The 21,060-nt window shown below is 46.2% G+C and overlaps 1 protein-coding gene and 1 long non-coding RNA gene across 3 annotated transcripts in view; one reads left to right on the top strand and one right to left on the bottom strand.

The window, feature by feature from the left end:
• The window catches only part of LOC310698904, a 400,562-nt gene that overhangs the window by 202,642 nt on the left and 176,860 nt on the right, over positions 1-21,060 (bottom strand). The window lies entirely within an intron of this gene.
• Positions 1-21,060, top strand: part of DOCK11 (dedicator of cytokinesis 11) — a 162,846-nt gene that overhangs the window by 22,186 nt on the left and 119,600 nt on the right. The window contains exons 3-10 of one of the 2 annotated variants that reach the window (XM_083486178.1): positions 1,080-1,162; positions 2,034-2,103; positions 4,915-5,010; positions 13,836-13,970; positions 14,736-14,913; positions 17,808-17,887; positions 19,113-19,196; positions 19,652-19,792. In XM_083486178.1, the coding sequence (XP_083342304.1) occupies positions 1,080-1,162; positions 2,034-2,103; positions 4,915-5,010; positions 13,836-13,970; positions 14,736-14,913; positions 17,808-17,887; positions 19,113-19,196; positions 19,652-19,792 (867 nt within the window). Of the gene's footprint in view, positions 1-1,025; positions 1,163-2,033; positions 2,104-4,914; positions 5,011-13,835; positions 13,971-14,735; positions 14,914-17,807; positions 17,888-19,112; positions 19,197-19,651; positions 19,793-21,060 lie in introns of those variants that run through there. The other variant, XM_083486177.1, reaches the window with a different exon arrangement.

The following is a 21,060-nucleotide window of genomic DNA, read 5'->3' as shown; positions in this document are numbered from 1 at the left end:
ATTGGTAGTTTCATTAGGAGAACCGTAAACTGCTGCTTCAGATTTAGGTGCAAATCCAGCAGGCTTGGGACGATTTGGGCCCTTTTTGAAAGAGTTGGTGCATTTGGAACTTAAGCTTCCTGTGTTGTGTTGCTCAAAAATGAAGGGTATTTCTTCTTTGTTGAACTCTGCATTAAAAAAAAGTAACTGAGGAAATTGATGTTTGTTTATTTATTTTTTGAAAACCAAACGTGTGACTTGCTTCCTCTTTTTTAATTATGAAAACCTGACAATAACAGCTGAGGACAGACAAGCATAGAACTGAAAAGACACTCATGACGTCGCCTTTGAAGGGCTTTCTTTAAATTATTTCTTTAAAATAATTTTGCAGATTAAGACAGGGAAACAAGATAAGAGTCAGACCTCTGGCCGATGTATCTCAGAAGTGCAGAACAATTTTAAGTGCAATGCAATTGATAATATTTAGCTCAGTACTGTCTGTAGAAGTGATGGCGAACCCTTAACTTCCAGCATCTGCATGGCTTTTGGTCAGAGGTGGTGGGAGTTGTAGCTCAACACTATCTTGAGGGCCACTGATTCCCCATTCCTGATCTACACTGACTCTCCAGGCTTTCAGACAAGGAGTCACCCCTGGCCCTACCAAGGAGCATGCAAGGCAGAAGCTCTGCCACCAAGTGTGAGTCTATGTAGTAGCTCTGTATACAGGAACATAGAAGCTGTTTTACACCAGGCCAGGACTTTAGTCTCTCTTCCTTAGGATTGCCTACCCTGGAAGCTGCTATCCAGAGTTTCAGCCAAGTGTATCCCAGACATTCCTGGGAAGGATGCATCCTGTTCCACTGAGCTAAACTGAAAGAATGGGCGAAGGTTAAATTGTGCAAAACATGAGTTTGAGGCAGTTGAGTTCTGCAGGAAGCAAAGCACCCACGTGAATCTTTCCTGTATCTAATTTTGTAGTTCCTCATATATGAATTAGCAACCTTGGAGTACTGAAGTTTATAATCCTGGTTTTTGTTGCAGTCTTTAGCAGCAAAGGCAGCTATGAACTTTAACCGCCTTGCATTCAATTTCCTTCACAGTGCATTAAAACCTACAGCTCAGACTGGCACACAGTGAACTACAAATATGAGGACTACTCGGGGGATTTCCGAATGCTGCCATGGTAAGTGTTTCCCCAGGGGAAATCAGCCTCTTCACAGCCTTTCCTTTCAGTAGGATGTCGAAACCCGGATGTTCAGAAGTTCCTTAAACATCCTTCTAGCTGCCTCCCCTTCACACAGGCAACCCAGGTCATGGTAGTATTTCTGTTTCATTGACTTCATTTCAGAGGTGTCTCTGCTGCCTTTCAGCTAACACTAATAATAATAATTTTCTTTGCAAGTTTTATATACCTCTTAATCAGCAAAATCCTCTAAGCCTAAAACCTAAAACAGTATTTACTATTTATCCCATAAGATTTGATTGTAAAAAGAATCACTTGAATACAGAAATAAAAGAATGAAATTATCAGTAAAAAAAACACAGATACAAGAAATAATTAACATCACTGTTCAGCTAAACACCTGATTCAAACACATGTAAGCTTGGTACGCATCCGGATTCGGCTTGCATACGCAAAAATGTTTCCAGCAGGTGCAGTGAAGGTGCCTGCCTCACATCAAGTGGCAAGGAGTTCCAAAGTGCAGATGCGGCTGCTGCACAATATTAAAAGACTCATTTAAAAATACTGATCAGACATGAAAAACAAGTTGGCATACAATTTATCAAAATCCAACTAAAAGCAGCAGTTTAAAAACAATTATCCATACTAAAATTACTTGTCTGGGTAGAGCTGCCTAAACAAAAAGTTTTGCTTATCTCACCTTCCTCGGAATTCGCTCCATCCCCTGAGAGAGCGGGTCCTCTCTGCCCATATGCCTTTCTGGAAGCTCCATCTATGGATTCATTTGTTATTCAGCCATGTTGGGCAAAACATTAATGAATGCTTCTTTTAAAAATAAAATAAATGTGTGTTTGTGTGTGTTTTCTCTTAGCAAATCCTTCAGCCCCGACAAGATTCCAAACCACGTGTTTGAAATTGATGAAGACTTTGAAAAAGATGAGGTGAGGAGAAAAGGGTCAGCCCTTTGTCTGGTAGCCGATGAAGCGCTCTGTGTAACTCAAAAGCTTTCCTAATCATATACCAAGGGAAGCTTGTTTGCTAAAAGTTCCAGTTGTTACAGAACAACAATGACAACTTTTAGTATTAGTGTGGTGTTTCCAAGGGCTCAAAGCCATTGTCCAGCAACAAAGAACATAATTTTAAGAAGGGCTTTGCAGCCAGTTCAGGCCAATTCAGCATCCTGCTTTCCAAGTTACCAACCAGACGCCTGTATACACTCCCAAAGGAACCATCCTTTATGGAGGGCCCAGGAGTGGATGCTTAGCTAATCAACCTACCAGTTCTTTCCTGGAAAACACCAGTTCTCTCCCTAGCCAGGCTCTAAACCTGGACATCTTTATTTTTATTATATTTACATCCCCGCTTTGCCTCCAAGTTGCTAAAGGTGGTGTACATGGCTCTCCTTCTTCCCCACTGAATCCTCACGTCAGCCCTGTGAGAGGCAGGTTAGGCAGCCAGGGATTGACTGGCCCCCAAGGTCACCCTAAGTGGGGAACTGAACCTGTGCCTCTGCCATCTTAAGTCCAGCATTCTCACTTCTGCACCACGCTGGCTGCAATTGGAAGTAGCCCCAGTTGGGAAAACAGCTGCATCTGTGGGTGTAGGAGGGACTAGGCCTGTTGGTTTATCTCCTGGGAAGGGTTTCCTACGTCCTTGCCTCCACATCACAGAAGCAAATTGTTTTGGGGAAGCAATTGTTTGCCGAATTAATGTCTAGCTCCTGCCAGATTGCGGAGGTGGTGTGAAAGAGAGAGAGAATGAGAAGCAGCTTGCCACATCTGAGAATAGTTCTATTACCTTATTTTAGAAGCCGTAACAGGCATCCCAGATAGATTAATCTAAAGCTAATCTGGAATCTCCCCCTTTGCAGTGGGACACTTATTCCCAAGCAGTTCCTCCTGTAGCCGCTGCTCCTAATTCGAGCCCAATGGTTGCCATGAATTTGATTTGAACTGATTTTAGAATGAATTGATTTTAGAATGCTGTATTATTTTATTGTTGTCAGCCGCTCTGAGCCCATATCCGGCTGGGGAGGGTGGGATATAAATAAAAATTTGTTATTATTTTTATTAGCCTTCATGCTGTCCCACATGTGCTCATCTCAGACAGAGGTGTGCAAACAGCCCAGTGTAAAAGCAAGCGGCAAACAGGGCATTCCCCTCCCAACCCCTTTTCATTTTCATTTTTAAATTAAAATTTTCCCAGAGAGTCTCCAAAATGCATACCTCTATTCCCATGCATACAACACAACTTGTGGCACTTTGCACCTGTAAAACGCACCCTTATTAAGTGATCCACAAGTTAGTATAAACCTTTGGAACTGGCTTTTGGTTTCCTGGAGAATTTGTTAATGAAATTAAGCTCCGCCATTCTCCCACAAAGGTATATTTGCGCCTTGTTCCTCTTGCCAATCTTAATTGGTTTTAATTGGTGAGCCTTAATTGGTCAATCAATTTTTCTGTAAGGGGGAATACGTCCTATTCCCATACATTCTTTAAACTGTTCTGGAATGTTACACTAAGAAAAATCCAATTAGGGTTTATCCAGCAAGTCCTGATTCCCATTTAAATGCAGACTCACCCCCCCCCCCACTTTTTACCATGGAGTTGTTGAAAGTATTATTATTATTATTATTATTATTATTATTATTATTATTATTCCCTGCCCATCTGGTTGGGATTTTCCCAGCCACTCTGGATGGCTTCCAACAAAATACACTAAAACATCAGATATAAAGAACTTCCCGATGCAGGGCTGCTTTCAGGCATCTTCTAAAAGTCAGATAGTTGTTTATTTCCTTGACATCTGACAGGAGGGTGTACCACAGGGCAGGCGCCACCACCAAGAAGACCCTTTGCCTGGTTCCCTGTAATTTTGCTTCTCACAGTGAGGGAACCACCAGAAGGCCCTCGGAGTAGGACCTCAGTTTGACCTCAGTGTAACTGTAAATTCAGAAGGCATTCAGAGAGCTGCTTCCTTTGTAGGCTTTTGATTCCACATCCCTCCTTTCACATGTGTGACCAAATGCTGATTTGTACGCTTTGAAACTCCCTTGGTGGAGCAGCAGAGCAAGGTCATACAAGGGACACACACACGCGCACACACACACACACACACACACACACACAGAGAAATGAACCACCGGGTGGGTGTTTATGTGGAAACATGCAACTCAAAGGTATCTGAGGTGGCTAGATTTTAAACACTAGTTCCTAATACAAGAGCAACCTCTATTATTATTTTTACCGCCATCATTGTTTATTAAATTTCTTACCTACCCTTCACCAGCAGGTCACAGGGCAGACGACAGCAATTTAAAATTCAGAATTGAAAGCAGTTAAAACATTTTACATTTGCCATAATAGGGTGGGTCCTGAAAAAACAACTCCCAGGTGTTGCAGGCCAGGGTAAAGAAGCAAGTCTTCAGCATTTGCTGAGAGCTTTATAGTGAAGGAACCAGGTGCACCCCTGTGAGAAGGGAATCCCACAACATAGGGGCTGCCGCAGAGAATGTGGGGTATGCCACACCCAGGCCCACCCACATGCCCAAACATCTCAGGGAGATGGAACTACTAAGAGGCAGTTCTTTCCCGTTGCACATTTTGTGTTGCTTGCCAGACCCTTTTCTCATCGTCCAAAACATCTGGAGGGCACCAGCTCAAGGAAGGCTAGGGTGGAAAAGTAGTGCCTGGTCTGATTTAGTGCAGCTCCTTCTTTGAATTGCAGTAACTCTTTTGTTTTTGCTCTTCCAGGATTCCTCGTCACTATGCTCGCAAAAGGGTGGCGTGATAAAACAAGGCTGGTTGTACAAGGCCAATGTCAACAGCACTATTACGGTCACCATGAAGGTGAGAGGTGTTGTATGTGCTTGCACCTTGCACAAGGGTCTGATTTTCATTTTTCTGGGGAAACAGTTTCAAAGGACCCAGGCCTGTAAGTCTGGGGGCTCTATCAGTGGTTTAGTGGCACGGGGTCAAGGGGTGTGTGGGTGTGAAAGACTTGCTACTGTTTCTGCAGCAGATACCCCTTCCACAGCACCCAGCACCCTAGAGCTGCCCAACCAACAGGAAGGTGGAGCTTTTAAACCCCCAAGGAAAAGGTCTTCTTGCCCTTTGGAGCCAGTCAAGAGTGAGAGGAAGTGAATCAACCCTCTGAGGACTGGCTCCTAGGTTCACTCTGGAAAAGGGGCATGGGAAAAACACTGGTGGGGGAGTTTTTCACTTATTTGTTTGCAATATTTATATCTCGCTCTTCATTGAACAAAGTAATAAAAGCAGAAAGAGGAACGCACGCGCGCGCGCACACACACACACACACACACATTATGAAATTGTATAAACAGGAGGATCAATAAACAGCAATTCCGTCAGCAGGCATACAAGCATAATTATGAAGCAAAAACCAGTATTTCCAGTTTAATGAAATACCTGGATAAAAACAATCAAAACATTCAAGCAAATTGAACAACCAACAATTTTTTCAGCAGTTCACCACCTCCTACTTGACTTATGGCAGCCCAGCCCCTCCCTCCCTCTCTCTCTCACTCACACAAAGAGGGCCCCACTTTGTGCCAACAGATGCTCACTCTGTGGCTCTTGAGTAACTTAACACCTTTCAGCCCCAGACCATCCATGTGCTCACCTTGAGTGGTATTAATTGTTGTCGTCAAGCACCTGCAGCAAAAATCCCTCCCATGCCTTATCCACAGTAGCATCAGGACAAAACACACAATGGAAAAAAAGGGGTGGCAATAGAGCACAGCAGACTCTCCTTTTCCCAGTTCTGAGGAAACTTGTAGGCACCAAGATCACTGGGGTTGCCAGGCAGTGGGGAACATGTGGGATTTGCTGGCCTCCCCCATCTCTCATCCACTGCTCTGCATGTAATGAACAGCATCCTGGAAACCATATTTCCATAGGTATGCATCAGAGGTTACCAGCATGACATCCTTGAGGTTTTCTTCTGGTGCCCATGAACCCCTGAAACCCTCTACCATCCACCACCCCTTTGATCAGGAGGTGATGAGGGGCAGTACTTTCCCTCCCCCCAAAATAGGTGCCCGAACTCACCATGAAGTTGTTACATTAAGTCACCGGGCTAATCGGGGCAGCCCTGAACAGATGCCACTTTGACAACACCCACATTTACTGCCCGCAGAGATGTTAAAACCTACATCAGGCTGCCTCCCCACCTTTTTTGGGGGTCACCCCTAGTCCTGGTGCAGGTCAGGTAAATGCACCCCCATCTCCCTTGTTCTCTTAGATCCTGGTGGATGGTGGCCAGGGCAGCTCAGAAAAGCCATTGCTCAAACATGCCTGTGCAACGAAAGGCCTGGTTAGAAAGCTTAAAGCCCGCCACTGCTAAACAGGAGATGGATTGGAGAAAGGGGAGTACGAATTGGCCCCGTTCCCGTAGCTTGACCAACTATGGCTAGGAGCAAGGCAGAGTCATAGATCTTTATAAAGGGGTAGACTCACACACACTGGCCAGCTTCTGTTTTGACTTGAAATGTTCATTTGGGCTTCTCAGAAGTACACAAAGGCAAGGCACAGGTACGGGGAGCATTTGCCTGTAATGGCACCAACCTGAGGGGTGCTGGAACTGTGCTTTGGTGCTCCCCAGCTGAAAAACAGCACGGGTGCTTGTGATGAGGGCATACCTTTTTCTCCCTATAGCTGAAGGAGAAAGTTAGAAGATAGATAGATAAGATAAGAATCTTTATTTGCGTCAGCCATCGGCCATAGCAATAAAACAACAATACGACACACAAAGAATAAAACTAAAAAGTCAATTATATAAAATACATTTTAGGGGACGACAAAATAGTAGTAGCGAAACATAACGATAATAATAGTAAAATCCTAGGAGAGGAATCTGGGCGACGACGCTAATGTCACTCAGGTAGCAGCTCTCAATCTCATTGCTCTCTCGACAAATTTGGCAACCTTCTCTGTTGTCGCGCCGTTCTGGTCGGCCAGGAGTGAGAACAGCTTGGCTTCGCAAGAGTGGCCCGGGATGGCAGACAGGAGCGGCGCGATGGTCTCGTCCCTGGGATCTTTATATAGGGAGCAAGACAAGAGGACGTGAGACACAGTCTCCACGCAGCCAGCTCCACAGGGGCAGAGCCGGTTCTCAAATGAAGTTCCTTGATATCTACCCTCAAGAACAGCCGAGGGTAACATATTTAGTCTGGCCAGTGTGAAGGCCCGTCTGAGTTTTGGAATGGTTAAGGTAGACAAATAAGGTGCCCGAAAATCAAAGTGGGAGGGGGGCAGATAAGCGTACCAAGCACTAAATTTCTTAATATAGGCCAGATTATTTTGCTGCTCAATATCCTTCATGCGCTGATCAATAATAGTTTTTGCCTTGGGGAGACCCATTTTCAGGAGATGCTGTGCTTGGAGGCCACATATAAGTAGTTTTTGATGCACTACTTTGGACCACCGACTTCTATGGGCATCTCGTGCTACTAGAGGTAGTAGTCCGGATGGGTTTAAATTTAAGCGAAGCCAATAGTTAAATGTTCTTAACCAGGTTCGGGTTTCGACGGAGAGGAGGCCAGTCTCCAGCCGTAGTGCCGCATTTGGTGCGCATGGTGGAACGGCTAGAATCTGTCTTAAGAATTTAGACTGGACCGTTTCAAGTGTGCGGCAATGATTTCCTGTCCAGATTTGGGCCCCGTAGAGTAATTGCGCCAAGGGTTTTGCTTGAAAGACCTCCAGAGCTGCTGGGATATGTCTGCCCCCTTTCGTAAAGTAAAAGCGAGACAGTATTTTGGCGCTTTGAGATGCTTTTTCCCTAGCATATTTATGATGGGCCTCCCAGGCCCCTGTTGACTGGAAAACCACTCCTAGGTATTTGAAAATTTTGACCTGTTCTATTGGCTGATTGTCCATCTCCCATCTATGATGTCTGTGTCTCCTAGCGAAGACCATCACTTTGGTTTTTTGGTGATTAACCACCAATTGATCTCTCCTGCAGTAGGCTGAGAATTCTCTTAGTAGCCTTTTGAGGCCTACTTTAGTTCATGATAAGAGAACCGCGTCGTCCGCATAGAGGAGTACTGAAATTGGTTTTTCGGCCAGTTTGGGGGCATGAAACTCCGGGGATGTTAGGTATTTGACCATGTCATTTATATATAAGTTGAATAAGGCCGGGGCTAAGATACAGCCTTGCTTGACTCCTTTGGTGGCTGGTACAGGGCCAATTAGTTGTCCATTTACTGAGGTTCTTACATATAACTTGGAGTCTTTATATAGGCTTTTTATCAAGAATAGTAATCTTTTATCAATGTTGGTAACATTGAGTTTAGCCCAAAGTTTGACTCGTGAGATCGAGTCAAAGGCCGCCTTCAGGTCAATAAATGCTGCATATAGAATCCCACGTGTTTTATTGGCGTATTTATCAATGAGATGTGCTAAAACGAAACAATGGTCTATTGTTGTTCTGCCCTGTCTGAAGCCGGCTTGCTCCTCTGCCAGAACTGCCTCCGTTTCCATCCAGTCAATTAGTTTGATGTGGAGGTGTTTGGCATACAATTTGCTGGGGATAGTAAGGAGGCTAATGGGTCTATAGCTCGCTGGATCTGCCATAGGACCCTTTTTGTAGATTGGGATGATTACTGCCTCTGTCCAGCAGCCAGGGATTATGCCTGTTGAATTGATGTATGTGAATATTGACGCCATTAAAGGAGCCCACCAACTGATGTTGTTCTTCATGAGCTCTGCTGGAATGTGGTCTATGCCCGGGGCTTTGTTGTTTTTCAGTTGGGCAATTAGGTTCCCCACCTCCTCTATGGAGACAGGAGGCCAATATGGTAAGTTCTCGGAGTAGGCACTTGGATCATTGTTCTGAGCTTTGTCGTCGAAGAAGAGGGTTTGGAAATATTTCATCCACTCCTGGGGTTCTACAGTACATGTGGGACCAATCTGCTCTTGGCCCAGGAGCCCCCTAATGGTACGCCAGAAGGAGGTTGAATCTTTCTCATTCGAGGCCTTCACTAAGTTACACCAGGCCAGTCTCTCAGCTTTTTGTTTTTTTGCCTTTAATAGCTGTTTATAGTTTCGTCTTAGATCGATGTAAGCCATAAATAGCAAGGGTGCTCCGGTGTTTCTGTAGTTCCGGTAGGTTGATCTCAGACGTTTCCTTGCTTGTCTACACTCCAAATCAAACCATCTCTCTTGATCCTTTGCCCGCTTTGTAACAGAATTAAGTATCTCAGTTGTTAGAAAGGTCTTTAGTCTTGCTAATAACTCGTTGAACGAGTGCATGGCCTTTCCCCCGGTATTAGCTGATACAATGGCTGTGTAGATGGTCTTCACGTCTTCCGAATGGAGGAGATGAGTTAGCTCGGTATTGAGCATAGGGGTCCATTTAATTCTTCTGGGGGCCAGTGATCCCAGATTAACGATGGGGGTGTAGTAAAGGTTAGCCGTGGGTTTGTTAAACGATGGGCCATTGAGCGCTAGAATTAGTGGGAGATGGTCGCTTTCGGTGTTATGCCCCACTTGAAACTTTGACACAGAGTTATAGGCGAATCTTGATATCAGAATATAGTCTATCACACTTCCTCCCATCTTTGAAAAATGGGTATACTCCCCTGGGCGATCCTCTTCCTTACTACCGTTTATTATCATCAGCTCCCTTCTTTTTGCGACCTGGGCTAAACATAGCCCTGAGAAGTTGCATTTATTGTCTTTAGAAAGTCGTGAAATGCCTGCTTCGGTTGGACTTTCAGGGTCCTGAATCTGATTATATTGGCTATAAAGATTGTTGTCATCAATTCCCATACGGGCGTTGAAATCCCCCCCAATTATAATCGGTGTAGAAGGGTGGGAAGATTCTATGGACTCTAGAAATGCCTCTAACTCTGCCCAGTTAGCTTTCACTATAGATTTTTTTTGGCAGGGGGGCAGATAGACATTGACCACTACCAGAGCATCTCTCTTGAATTTGAGTAGGACTGCCGTGGCGAGTGAATTGCAGTTTGGGAGGGCTTTTAAGGAATGTTCAAGCTCTGTGGAGATAAGGCTAGCTAAACCTCCACTAGGCCTACCTCCCCTCACAGATGGAGTAGCAAATAGGGAGTGACAAGAATACCCATTGAACAGAATGGGGTCGCTGTGCCAGGTCTCCTGCAGGAGGATGATATCGAATCGCTTAAGGAACATTGCAAGTTGTTGATTGTTTTTCTTAGCGCGCCATCCTGCAATGTTCCAGGACAGCAGCTTTAATTCTCTGTCCCTCCATGGTGTAGATTTGTTGGGTCCACGGTGTCCAGTGACCCCTTTACATCTAAAAAAACACTCCCATTAAGTTTGTCAATAGGCATCTGCTGCATAAGGGAATGATTATCCATAGCTCTTGGGGACTTAAGGGGGTGGTTTGGACTTGGTGGAGTTGCTAATTCATTTGGGGAGAGTTTTAGATAGTTGAACCAGGTACTCGGGGATGTAACAGTCTGTTTGGGTTTTGCCTTACCATACACCAGCGGGGGCTGCGATTGGACTTCCGAATCTACACATTTAAAGGCACCTCCTACCGTCCTCTTGTCCACTAGGCACTTGGGGGATATAGGTTGTATGTGTGAGCCTTCCGTGGTCTCAACATGGACCTCCTTTTTGGTCAGTCTGCTTCTCAGGTTGTCCAGTCTGACCAAGATTTCCTTTTGGGCTGGCATCTGCAGTGACCAGAACCAATTTATTAAGGCATGTTCTTCTATGGAAAGGGAGTCCTCTCTGTCGTTCAGATGAAGTTGAGTCTCAGTAGGAGCTATGTTTTCCTGCTGGTGCACTAGGCTCTGGTTTTGCTGGTTTTGCTGCATGTGCACTCTATCATTTTGTACCTCTGTTCCTGGTCTCCCTACCCCTTTGGCCGCCAGTAGGGAGGTTAGCGGGGCTCTGTTTTCAAAGATTCTTAATAAATCTATTCCTTTCTTTAAAAATAGATTTCTTGTTCTAAAGATGAAGTTGACCAGATTATGATCTGTGAAAGTGATCAAGGCACGGACTGAATGTCCATCTTGATATAGGTAGTCAATACTGTCTATGTCAGTTGCTTTAACTGCCCCAGGTAGAATGTTGTTTATAATAGTCAGCAGGTGCCTCACGCGGTCTGTCCCTGTGCGAGGACCCAGTGGTTTTGGATAGTTCGTGAATACCATCTTTTCCGGGCTTAGGACCAGGATCCATTCTTTCTTTCTACTGTGGGCTTGGAGTTCCCGCGGGTTCCCATCTATATTGGAGATCCCCGACTTACTTCTGTTTGCAGTTGCTACAGGGGTCCTGGGTGGATTCAAGACAGGAACATCCAGCTGTAGTTTGGTTGCTTTTGTCAGGCTGGGCAAACACAGGGGGAGAACAGCCGTGGGGGGGCTTATTTCTTTGAATGTACTCGGGGAATTATTTTCACATATGGGGAGGGGTTTGGTCTTTGGCGAGTCTCCCTTGTCGAACTCTTTGGTGCCTTGAGCTTTGATTTTTTTTGTGGATATAGGGGGTGATGATAATAAGTTGAAGAGTTTCTGCCACTGTTTTTTACTGATGTGTTGGGTTTTTTTGGACGGCTTAAATTTTTTGATGTTTTTAGTTTTCTTCATCTTGGGTTCCAGTTTTCTTTTGCGTGAGTTCTTTTTGGGTGGTATGTGGATTCTAGCCTCTGAGTCCAAGGACTGATCTGTGGCTCTTTTTACTTGTTTGAAATTCTCCACAAGCGTCAGGAGTAGGCCATTTGTTACTGCTAGGAAGTTTTTTATGTTGTAGAGGTCTGTGCGTATCTGATCTATTTGATCGTGTAACTGGTCACCCCTCTCTTCTATGCTGTTGGCAATCGCTGTGGGCTGAGGGTCTTGCTGGTTCCCCCTGAGATTCTGAGGGTCTTGCTGGTTTCCCCTGAGATTCTGAGGGTCTTGCTGGTTTTCCCTGAGATTCTGGGTTAATTTTTGGTGCTCCAGGTTATTGGGGTTGGGGGAATTGGTCATCAGGGCGTTCTCAGCTAGGTCCAGTTCCTGCGCCCAGCTCATGGAATAATTTGGTCTTTCAAGCTCAGTTTGTAGGTCTTTGCGTTGTAATGACCAATCCAACCTGAGGGGTGCTGGAACTGTGCTTTGGTGCTCCCCAGCTGAAAAACAGCACGGGTGCTTGTGATGAGGGCATACCTTTTTCTCCCTATAGCTGAAGGAGAAAGTTAGAAGGGTGAAGCTCTTTCCTGCTTCCTCTTTCAGCTCTATGTGTTTTTTGAGGCACAGATTGATTCTCCTGGCTCTGACCAAATTGCTTGAAAAAGTGTTCTCATGCTCTTTCTGTATCTCAGTGGAACAGGGGAGTTGGTCTGGCAGGGGCAGAGCGGTGTGTTACACCCACAGTACGAGCTCAAGAACCGAACTGTGCACACAGGCCTGGAAGGCAGGAGATCTGTGACTAACATCGGGCTCGGCTCTTGAATCTTTGGACTGCAGGCACAATGGTCCTGTCAAGTAGCAGGTGTTCCATTCAACCTCCCTAGCTAGTAGCGCACACTTTCATAGAATCATAGAATCATAGAATCATAGAATCATAGAATCATAGAATCATAGAATCATAGAATCATAGAATCATAGAATCATAGAATCATAGAATTGGAAGAGACCACAAGGGCCATCGAGTCCAACCCCCTGCCAAGCAGGAAACACCATCAGAGCACTCCTGACATATGGTTGTCAAGCCTCTGCTTAAAGATCTTCAAAGAAGGAGACTCCACTACACTCCTTGGCAGCAAATTCCACTGTCGAACTTTGCTGCAGAGCTGCTGAGGTTGCTAATTTAAAAAATAAAATAAAACCAATGTAGTCACTTCCAGCCATCAGCAAATGAAGCTGCAGGTTTGGCTAGCAAGCAATTGCCTACTAGGAGAACTGCACAACCTCTTCCAGTTTTAGCACTCCTCTCCAAGTCCTGAGCCATCCAGCACAGTATTTTTCCATTTAGGAAGTGGATGGCGCTCACCCCCCACCTTGCAGCTCTTGTAAAGAGACACCCGCCTGATCCTGAAGGGGGTGTCTTGCTTCCACGGGTGGCATGGAAGTCCAGTGGCCCCACGCCAGTGGTGGGTGGGACCAGAATCAAAACCGGAATGCGTAATACATATATTTTACTTCTGTACATTATGCTAGTTTCTACACACTCAACAAGCCTCTGCCCTCCATCCAAGCAAGTGGAAGGAATTGTGAGAGTTCAAGGCTGGATAGGTTTGAAGGGCTGCATTAGGACCCCCCCCCCCCAGCTCTAAGGTGTGTCCCATCCAACTATAGAGAGACATGGCACCCAAACTCTCCTTCTGGTGCTGAGGCCTGTGATGCCACAGGAAAGTTGCAGATTGTCAGTGCTGGAGAACAAATTTCAGCATGCAGACTTCATGGCCAGTGCAAAGCTGTTGCCCAGTAGCAGGAAATGCAAGAGCTGATTTAAGTGTCAGGACTGCCCCTGCCTCCCAAAGCTAAGCAGCAGATCAAAGCTCTCAAGTCTGTGTTGATCATTAAAACAAGGGGGGCTGGTAGGGACACAACAGCTCAGCTTTACAGAATCTGTTGTGATTGCAACAATAGTGCTAAAGAAATTGATCTTGCACTGTGCCAGTGAAGCAGAAATATAATTTCTTGGTTCTTCTCCCCCCCCCCTTCTTTTGCAACGGTGAGCAGGTGTTCAAGAGAAGGTACTTCTACCTGACACAACTTTCTGATGGCTCCTACATCCTAAACTCCTACAAGGATGAAAAGGTCTCCAAGGAATCCAAAGGCTGCATCTTCCTGGATTCATGCATTGATGTCGTGCAGGTAAACGCTTGCAAAGCATGGGGAAGTGTTCCAACCTGTGAATCCTCCCCCCACACAGTTTTGAGTGGTACAGGCCAAATAAAGGTTGACCACCTCAGTGGAAACCACAGTCCAGAAAAGGGGAGCCTGTTGCCCTCCAGCCGCCAGTCAGCATGGCCAGTGGTCAGGGCTAGGGATGGAAGGATCTGTCAGTGGCTGTTCTCTCCATTTCTCATTTTTTTCAATCTTAAGTTGCCCAGGTTTCTGTAGCAATTTGCATTTAAAAAGAAGCACCTCATGAATGTTTTTCAGCATTTCTCCAGATCAACACATTTTTGTCAGCAGTTTTGATTAATGTACCCATTTATGCAAGCGGTTTCTACAATGTATTTTTGTATGCTATTTTCACTGCTATATTCATTTTTTATACACATCTTCCCCACCAATATATGGGCATTTTTGTAAATGTTGTTTGGTGCAATAACTGCAAGATTCAGATAAGTGTGAACTGCGAAGGTAGGCTGTACTTCCGTTCCCATACAGTTCCTGAAAGTGCAGTTTTGATAAATTTGACTTCAAATGCAAACTGAATCAAACTTCTACCCGCTTCCGTAGTCAAGACTGACAGGAGCTGTAACCCGGCTCCCAATCTGGGCTCTGGAAGGTGCTTCTAATTAAACAGCCACCTACCTATGGACAGTCTCTATCCCTCCCATAGATAGCAAAAGGAGTTCAGCACCTCCTACTGACCTAAAAGCACACTAAGTTCTGCCCATCTTCTGGCAGTGCCCCAAAATGCGGCGCCACGCTTTTGAGCTCAAGATGCTGGACAAGTACAGCCACTACTTGGCAGCTGAAAGCGAGCTGGAGATGGAGGAGTGGCTGGTCACCTTGAGGAAGATCATCCAAGTCAATGCGGAGAGCCTGGTGCAAGAGAAGAAGGAGGCTGTGGAATCCATTCCAGGTTTGTTAGATAGATAGATAGCTAGATAGATAGATTCTTTATTGTCATTACACTAGTGCAACATTGCACAAGTGCAACGAAATTGGATGCCATCCCTTAAAAACAACAAAAGCAAAACAACAGCAACAACCAAACAAACCACCTTCCAACCACACCCACACCCACACCCATCAAACTCCCAGGTCTCACTATCGAGTTACAGCATTCAGCAAGGCCACAGCTCTTGGATAGAAGCTGTTTTTCAGTCTATTTGTCCTTGACTTGATGTTTCTATACCTCCTGCCAGAAGGCAGTAGTGCAAACAGACTGTATCCCGGGTGAGATGGATCCTGCAGGATGTTGTTTGCTTTCCTAAGGCAACGGGAACCGTACAGTTCTTCCAAAGGTGGGAGAGGGTGACCAATAATCCTTTGGGCTGTGGTTATGACCTTCTGGAGCACCTTCCTCTCCCTAGCTGTACAACTGGAGAACCAAGCACAAATACAGTATGTAAGTATGCTCTCTATGGAGCCTCGGTAGAAGGACACCAGCAGTCTCTCACTCAGATTGTTCTTTTTTAAAAGTCTGAGGAAATAAATTCTCTGCTGGGCCTTCTTCACCAGAGCAGTGGTATTTGCGCTCCAAGTCATGCCCTGATCCATAGTCACTCCCAAAAACCTGAATTCCGCCACCCTCTCCACCCGTTCCCCGTTGATATACAAGGGCTGAATGTCCGCCTTTTTTTTCCTGTAATCCACCACCAATTCCTTGGTCTTAGCCGTATTAAGAGCCAGATTGTTCTCTCCACACCAAACACAGAGCCGCTCCACCTCGTCCCGATAGGCGGACTCATCCCCTCCTGAAATGAGCCCCACCACCGTTGGGTGATAGAGATGGCGCCTACACGCAGTGGGGTGGGGGAGAGCCTCGGACCTGGTGGGCAAATGTGGCCCTTGGGGCCTCCCTGCCTGATGCTTGTGACCACCCAGAGGTTGCACCCTTCACTGGCCCTGTAGCTCAGTCTGTAGAGCATGAGACTCATAATTTCATGGTCATGATTTTAAACCCCACGTCCGGCAAAATATTCCTGCATTTGCAAGGATTGGACTAGATGGCTGTCATGGTCCCTTCCTATTCTATGATTCTTTCCTGTTTGGCTGGGTGCAGGACAGAGGGGTGTGTAGAATCATAGAACTGTAGAGTTGCGAGGAACACCCCAAGGGCCGTCTAGTTTTGCAAAGCAGGAAACTAGCCTACTGTGCAAATGTAAAAATTACATTTGTTGCCCCGCCCACCTTTGCTTCTGGCCATGGCCACCACCAGCTAGTTGCCCCCTAGAAAGTTAGTTACTCTTCTTATTCTGAAGAAACCTCTCCCTCCCTTCTCTGAGGTATTTGCCCAGAGTTGTTGGTTTTTTTTAATGGGATTCTGATACATAGCTGATTTCCCTATAGTTTGCAAAAGCTGTGACTTTAGTCTGTGCCAGGCTCCCAGCTGTTTCCTCTGCCGAGTGCCATTTGGCCTTTAAGTCAATGGTTATTGGGAGGTATTTTACTTTCTGAAGATAGATGGAGGCATGCTTTAGGAAGAGAAAGCTTTGCTTTCGCTTTCGTCTCTTGGAGAGAGCTCACTGCCTTCTCTCTACCCACCCATCCCTTCCGCAGCAGCTATCCTTATCAACAAATATTGGGGGAGAACATCTGCCCTACATGCAGAAGGTCTAAAGTTAAATTCCCATCATCTCCAGGTGTGGTTGGGAGAGGCTTCCTGTCAGAAACCCTGAAGAGCTTCTGCCAGTCAGTGCAGACTGAGCTAGATAGACCCAATGGTTGAGTATAAGGCAGTTTTCCATGTCTGCCTTGCTCCCTCCCCACAATAAATCCAAGTGCCCTATATACATTAAGGCAATCAACTCTTCATTCATGCCTTGTGCCGAGGAAGTAGAGGACTCACATTTTAAAATGGTGACTGTTTCATTGTAAGCAGCTTCATGATGGCACAGGTACAAGCCCATAAGGGCTGTGCGCAATCAACTTTTGCTGCACATGAGCAGAACAAGTTCCCCTGCCATCCCTCATTTCAGCCCAGGAGACAAGTCAGCTGCCTGTGATGAGAATGTGCTGGGAACATCTCAAGAGCAGAGGAAATAATATTTTGATGTATGACTGTGCTCACCCAGTGTTGAACGATTTGTTGTATCCTGGCAAGGCAGGGGTTTCCATAGCTTCTAATTAGAGAAAATATGCTTAATATGGCTCTACTTCCTTCTGTGAGACTAGATGTGCCTCTGAGCTACTCCCGCAGCCCATGTCATCGGGGCCATCTCTCCCATTTCCCCTTTGTCAAGTGTTCCTCTGCTTGCCAAACCAGTTTCCATCAATTGTGTCAATTACCAAGGTATAATACAAGCAATCAAGATAGGTATGTCATGTAATTATAGACTCGGCCAAAGAGCCTTGGATCTAAAGACACACACACACACACACACACACACACACACACACACACACACGGTCCTTAGAAGTCTGCCCTTGTAAAACAAAATTTAAAAGCTCCTTGTGTCGTGCAAAGATTGTAAAAGGCATGCCCTCCCCTCTTCCTGCCTGGTTCTGCATTGCACAACCAGCTGTGCACTCTTTTCTGCACTCAAAACAACTCCTTGAGCAGAGATGAGCACCGCTGACAGATGAGCGGAGGTGGTGTCTCCATAACCTGAGCATTTTGTGTACAAGAGAGATTTCCTGGAACATGACCTCTCTTCTTGGATCAGAATCCCCTGGCTGGGTTCCAATCGCCCCGTCCAATTTCCCAGCGTTGTAATTGTGGCGGAGCCCCCATGGGAATGGCTGCACGTGAGGGGGCTGGCCGGGCGCCTTTGCTGTCACTTGCAACATCTGCTTTTCGTGACTTTACAGATGATGAGTTGAGCAGCCAAGGAAAGTCAGAGAACATCCTGGAGAGCTTGGAGAGGAGCATGCACCCAGAGCTGATGAAGGTAGTCTTGGCGTCTGCATTATCTGCAAATCATGGGGAAAGGGAGAAAACAGGGGCAGGCAAGCTTTGCAGCACCCCTGGCCCATAGCAGGAAAAAGCATATGAAAATACACAATACACACACACACACACATATATAATTTATTTATACCCCGCCCCCCCAGCCAAGACTGGGCTCAGGGCGGCTAACAACAGATATAAAAACAATTGATTAAAATACAACTTAAAAACAAGATTAAAATACAACATTAAAATGCAGCCTCGTTTCAGTAGAAGCTCAAATAAAAAACTTTTTTGGGGATGAAAACGTCAAGTCTTCATCAAGGCTAACTATCCAGACTGGTCCTATATGGGCCAGAAAAAAGCCAGGGAAGTCCCCAAATAGGAGTTGCATCACAGAAGGAGAAAGGAAATAGGAAAGAGGGGAAGGAGATCAAATTGATTCCAAGACAAAGGCCAGGTGGAACAACTCTGTTTTACAGGCCCTGCGGAAAGAAATCAGATCCCGCAGGGCACTGGTCTCATGAGACAGAGCGATCCACCAGGCCGGAGCCAGAGTTGAAAAGGCCCTGGCTCTGGTTGAGGCTAATCTAACTTCCTTAGGGCCCAGGACCACTAGGGTGTTGCTATTTATGGACCTTGAGGCTCTCCGTGGGGCATACCGGGAGAGGCGGTCCCGTAGGTACGAGGGTCCTAGGCCGTGGAGGGCTTTAAAGGTCAAAAGCAGCACCTTAAATCTGACCCTGTACTCCACCGGGAGCCAGTGCAGCTTGAAAAGCACTGGGTAAATATGCTCCCATGGCAAAGACCCCGTGAGGATCCTCGCTGCAGCATTCTGCACCCGCTGGAGTTTCTGGGACAGCTTCAAGGGCAGCCCTGCGTAGAGCGAATTACAGTAGTCAAGCCTGGAGGTGACCTCCATGGATCACTGTGGCCAGGTTGGGGCGGCAAAGGTACACAAGGGTAGCAAAATGCCTCAACAGCCAGCAGACAAATCATTCATAAAAAGTATTGTGGAATTAAATACAATATGTTGCTCTGAATTTCTCAGACCCAGGCAACTCCAATCACCTGCATGTTTTTCCCACCCAGAAAATGAGAAGCAACTCTGTTCTGTCTCTCTACTGTTCACCAAAAGCCACCTCTGGATGGTGACACTTTCTCTCCTGATGGAGACCCTGTCCTTCCTCTGACCTTTCTGCTGATGCATGTCTTTTCTGTTTCAGTATGGAAGGGAAACTGAGCAGCTGAACAAGCTGAGCCGGCATGATGGGAGACAGAACCTCTTCTCCTTTGATCCAGAAGTTCAGGTAACCCCTTCAGCAGCTGTGACAGCACCTTGCAGGAGGCCCCGAGGTGTTTCGCTCAGTGGAAAATTGCACCTCCTGTCTGTCGTGTGTCTTGAAAAGCCTTTGGTTCTTCTCCAGTGGGAGGAATTAAAATGTACTCCCAGGGATAGCTACCTTCCACCCGGCTCTCACATTCACAGAATTGCTGCCTTCATTTATTTTAATGAAATCAATTTACAGTGCAATCCATTGCATGTTTACTTTGAAGGAAGTCATGCTGCTTCCTGAGGAACTTACTCCCTAGTGAGTTTGTACGTAATAGTCGTGATTAGGGATACTGGAGAAATTCACTCCTCATTTTGAGACAGACATGGGTAACTTCTCAAAATGCAGCCATCTTTCAGGAATCGACCTTCTCCTAAATGGTTTGAGAAAGTTGTGAGCAAAATGCAAATACGATATTCTTCTTTCCTTAGAGGTTAGATTTCTCTGGAATTGAACCGGACGTGAAACCTTTCGAGGAGAAATGCAGCCGCCGTTTCCTGGTGACCTGCCACGCCCTGACCTTCAACCTTCTTGCCCACCTGAGCGACCAATCCGAGGGCCCGCCCACAAACGTACGCATAGGCTGCCATCCTCCAGGGATCAAGTGCTTTTATACATTGTCGGAGAACCTGCAGAAATTATCTGCTGAAGTCTTCCATGTAGTCAGCTATATTAATTTCAACCAGGGGTTGTTAAACTGTGGCCCTTACACATCTCCATCTCCCTTCAGACCCAGGCAGCATGGCCGACAGTCAGGAATGATGGGTGTTGTAGTCCAACAGCATGAGGAGGGCACCCGCCGGGTCACTCAGTTAAGACAGGTAGTCCCTGCTCTTCAATGTTGCAGCTCACAGAACAGGCTGCAAAAGTAGCTAGAATGTGTGTAACAATAGAAACAACCTACTAAACAATTCAAGAGATAACTAAAACCAGCAATCAAATTAATTTTGTTAAGCTGGTGTGAAAATAATCAGCATTCGCCAAAAAGATACGATTAGGCACCAAGCAAGAAGCATTTCAAAGCCAGTAGGTCCCGATTGTGGGCTTCTGGTTGGCCCCTGAGAAAAAAGGACGCTGGATGAATAATGGGTCCTTGGCCTGATCCAGCAGCCAGGCTCTTCTTGTGGTCATATGAGAGGGGTCTTTTTCTGCTTTTTAAAAACAGGCAGGGAGGGATGTGGGGAGGCAATGTCTTCCTTGCCACCACTAATGCTATCCATTATCCCCACCTGCCATATTTGTACAATTCCCCCTTTTCAGTGAATTGGTATTTATTGGTGATGGGGAGGGGTAGTACCTCTGCTGGGGGACGCATCCTTTTCCTTCTGGGGTAGCTTGGCCATCTTTGGTCCCCACCCTGCATGTGACAATGGTCACAACCGGGGAACAACTTCAACTAGCTGGCTAAATCAGGTGAGGGGAGCCTATTGGTCTCCAACCCTCAGTGAGTTAGGGACTTCCTTGCATGCGAAGGCAGGCTCTGGCAGGTTGAATGGACAAGTGTGTCCAACAGTCAAGAAGGTGGTTTGTGCATGTGCTGTAGAGGGAAGTGAGAGGCAGATGGGGCTCGTCCACTTGGGAAGGGAGCCCATCTAGGAGACGGGAAACTCTGGTCCAACATAAATGTCTGCTGCCTTGTGGGATATCTTTGGGAAAAGAAAAGGCTAAGGAGAGGAGCCTACACAAATCCAGAGTGGCGTCCCAGCAACGGTTGGGTGGTACCTGGTACACCTCCTTCCGGCTACTCCAGAGCCAAAGGTATTCTTCTTCCTTTTGGACCACATCAGTGAGACCGTGAGGGGGGGTCTTGTCATCTGGGCAACCCAGGACCTCTATACAC

This window comes from Podarcis liolepis, assembly GCF_965112155.1.
Source record: "Podarcis liolepis genome assembly, chromosome: Z".
Taxonomy (NCBI): Eukaryota; Metazoa; Chordata; class Lepidosauria; order Squamata; family Lacertidae; genus Podarcis; species Podarcis liolepis.
The sequence above is the reverse complement of the archived record's forward strand: the minus strand, read 5'-3'. Positions and strand labels throughout refer to the sequence as shown.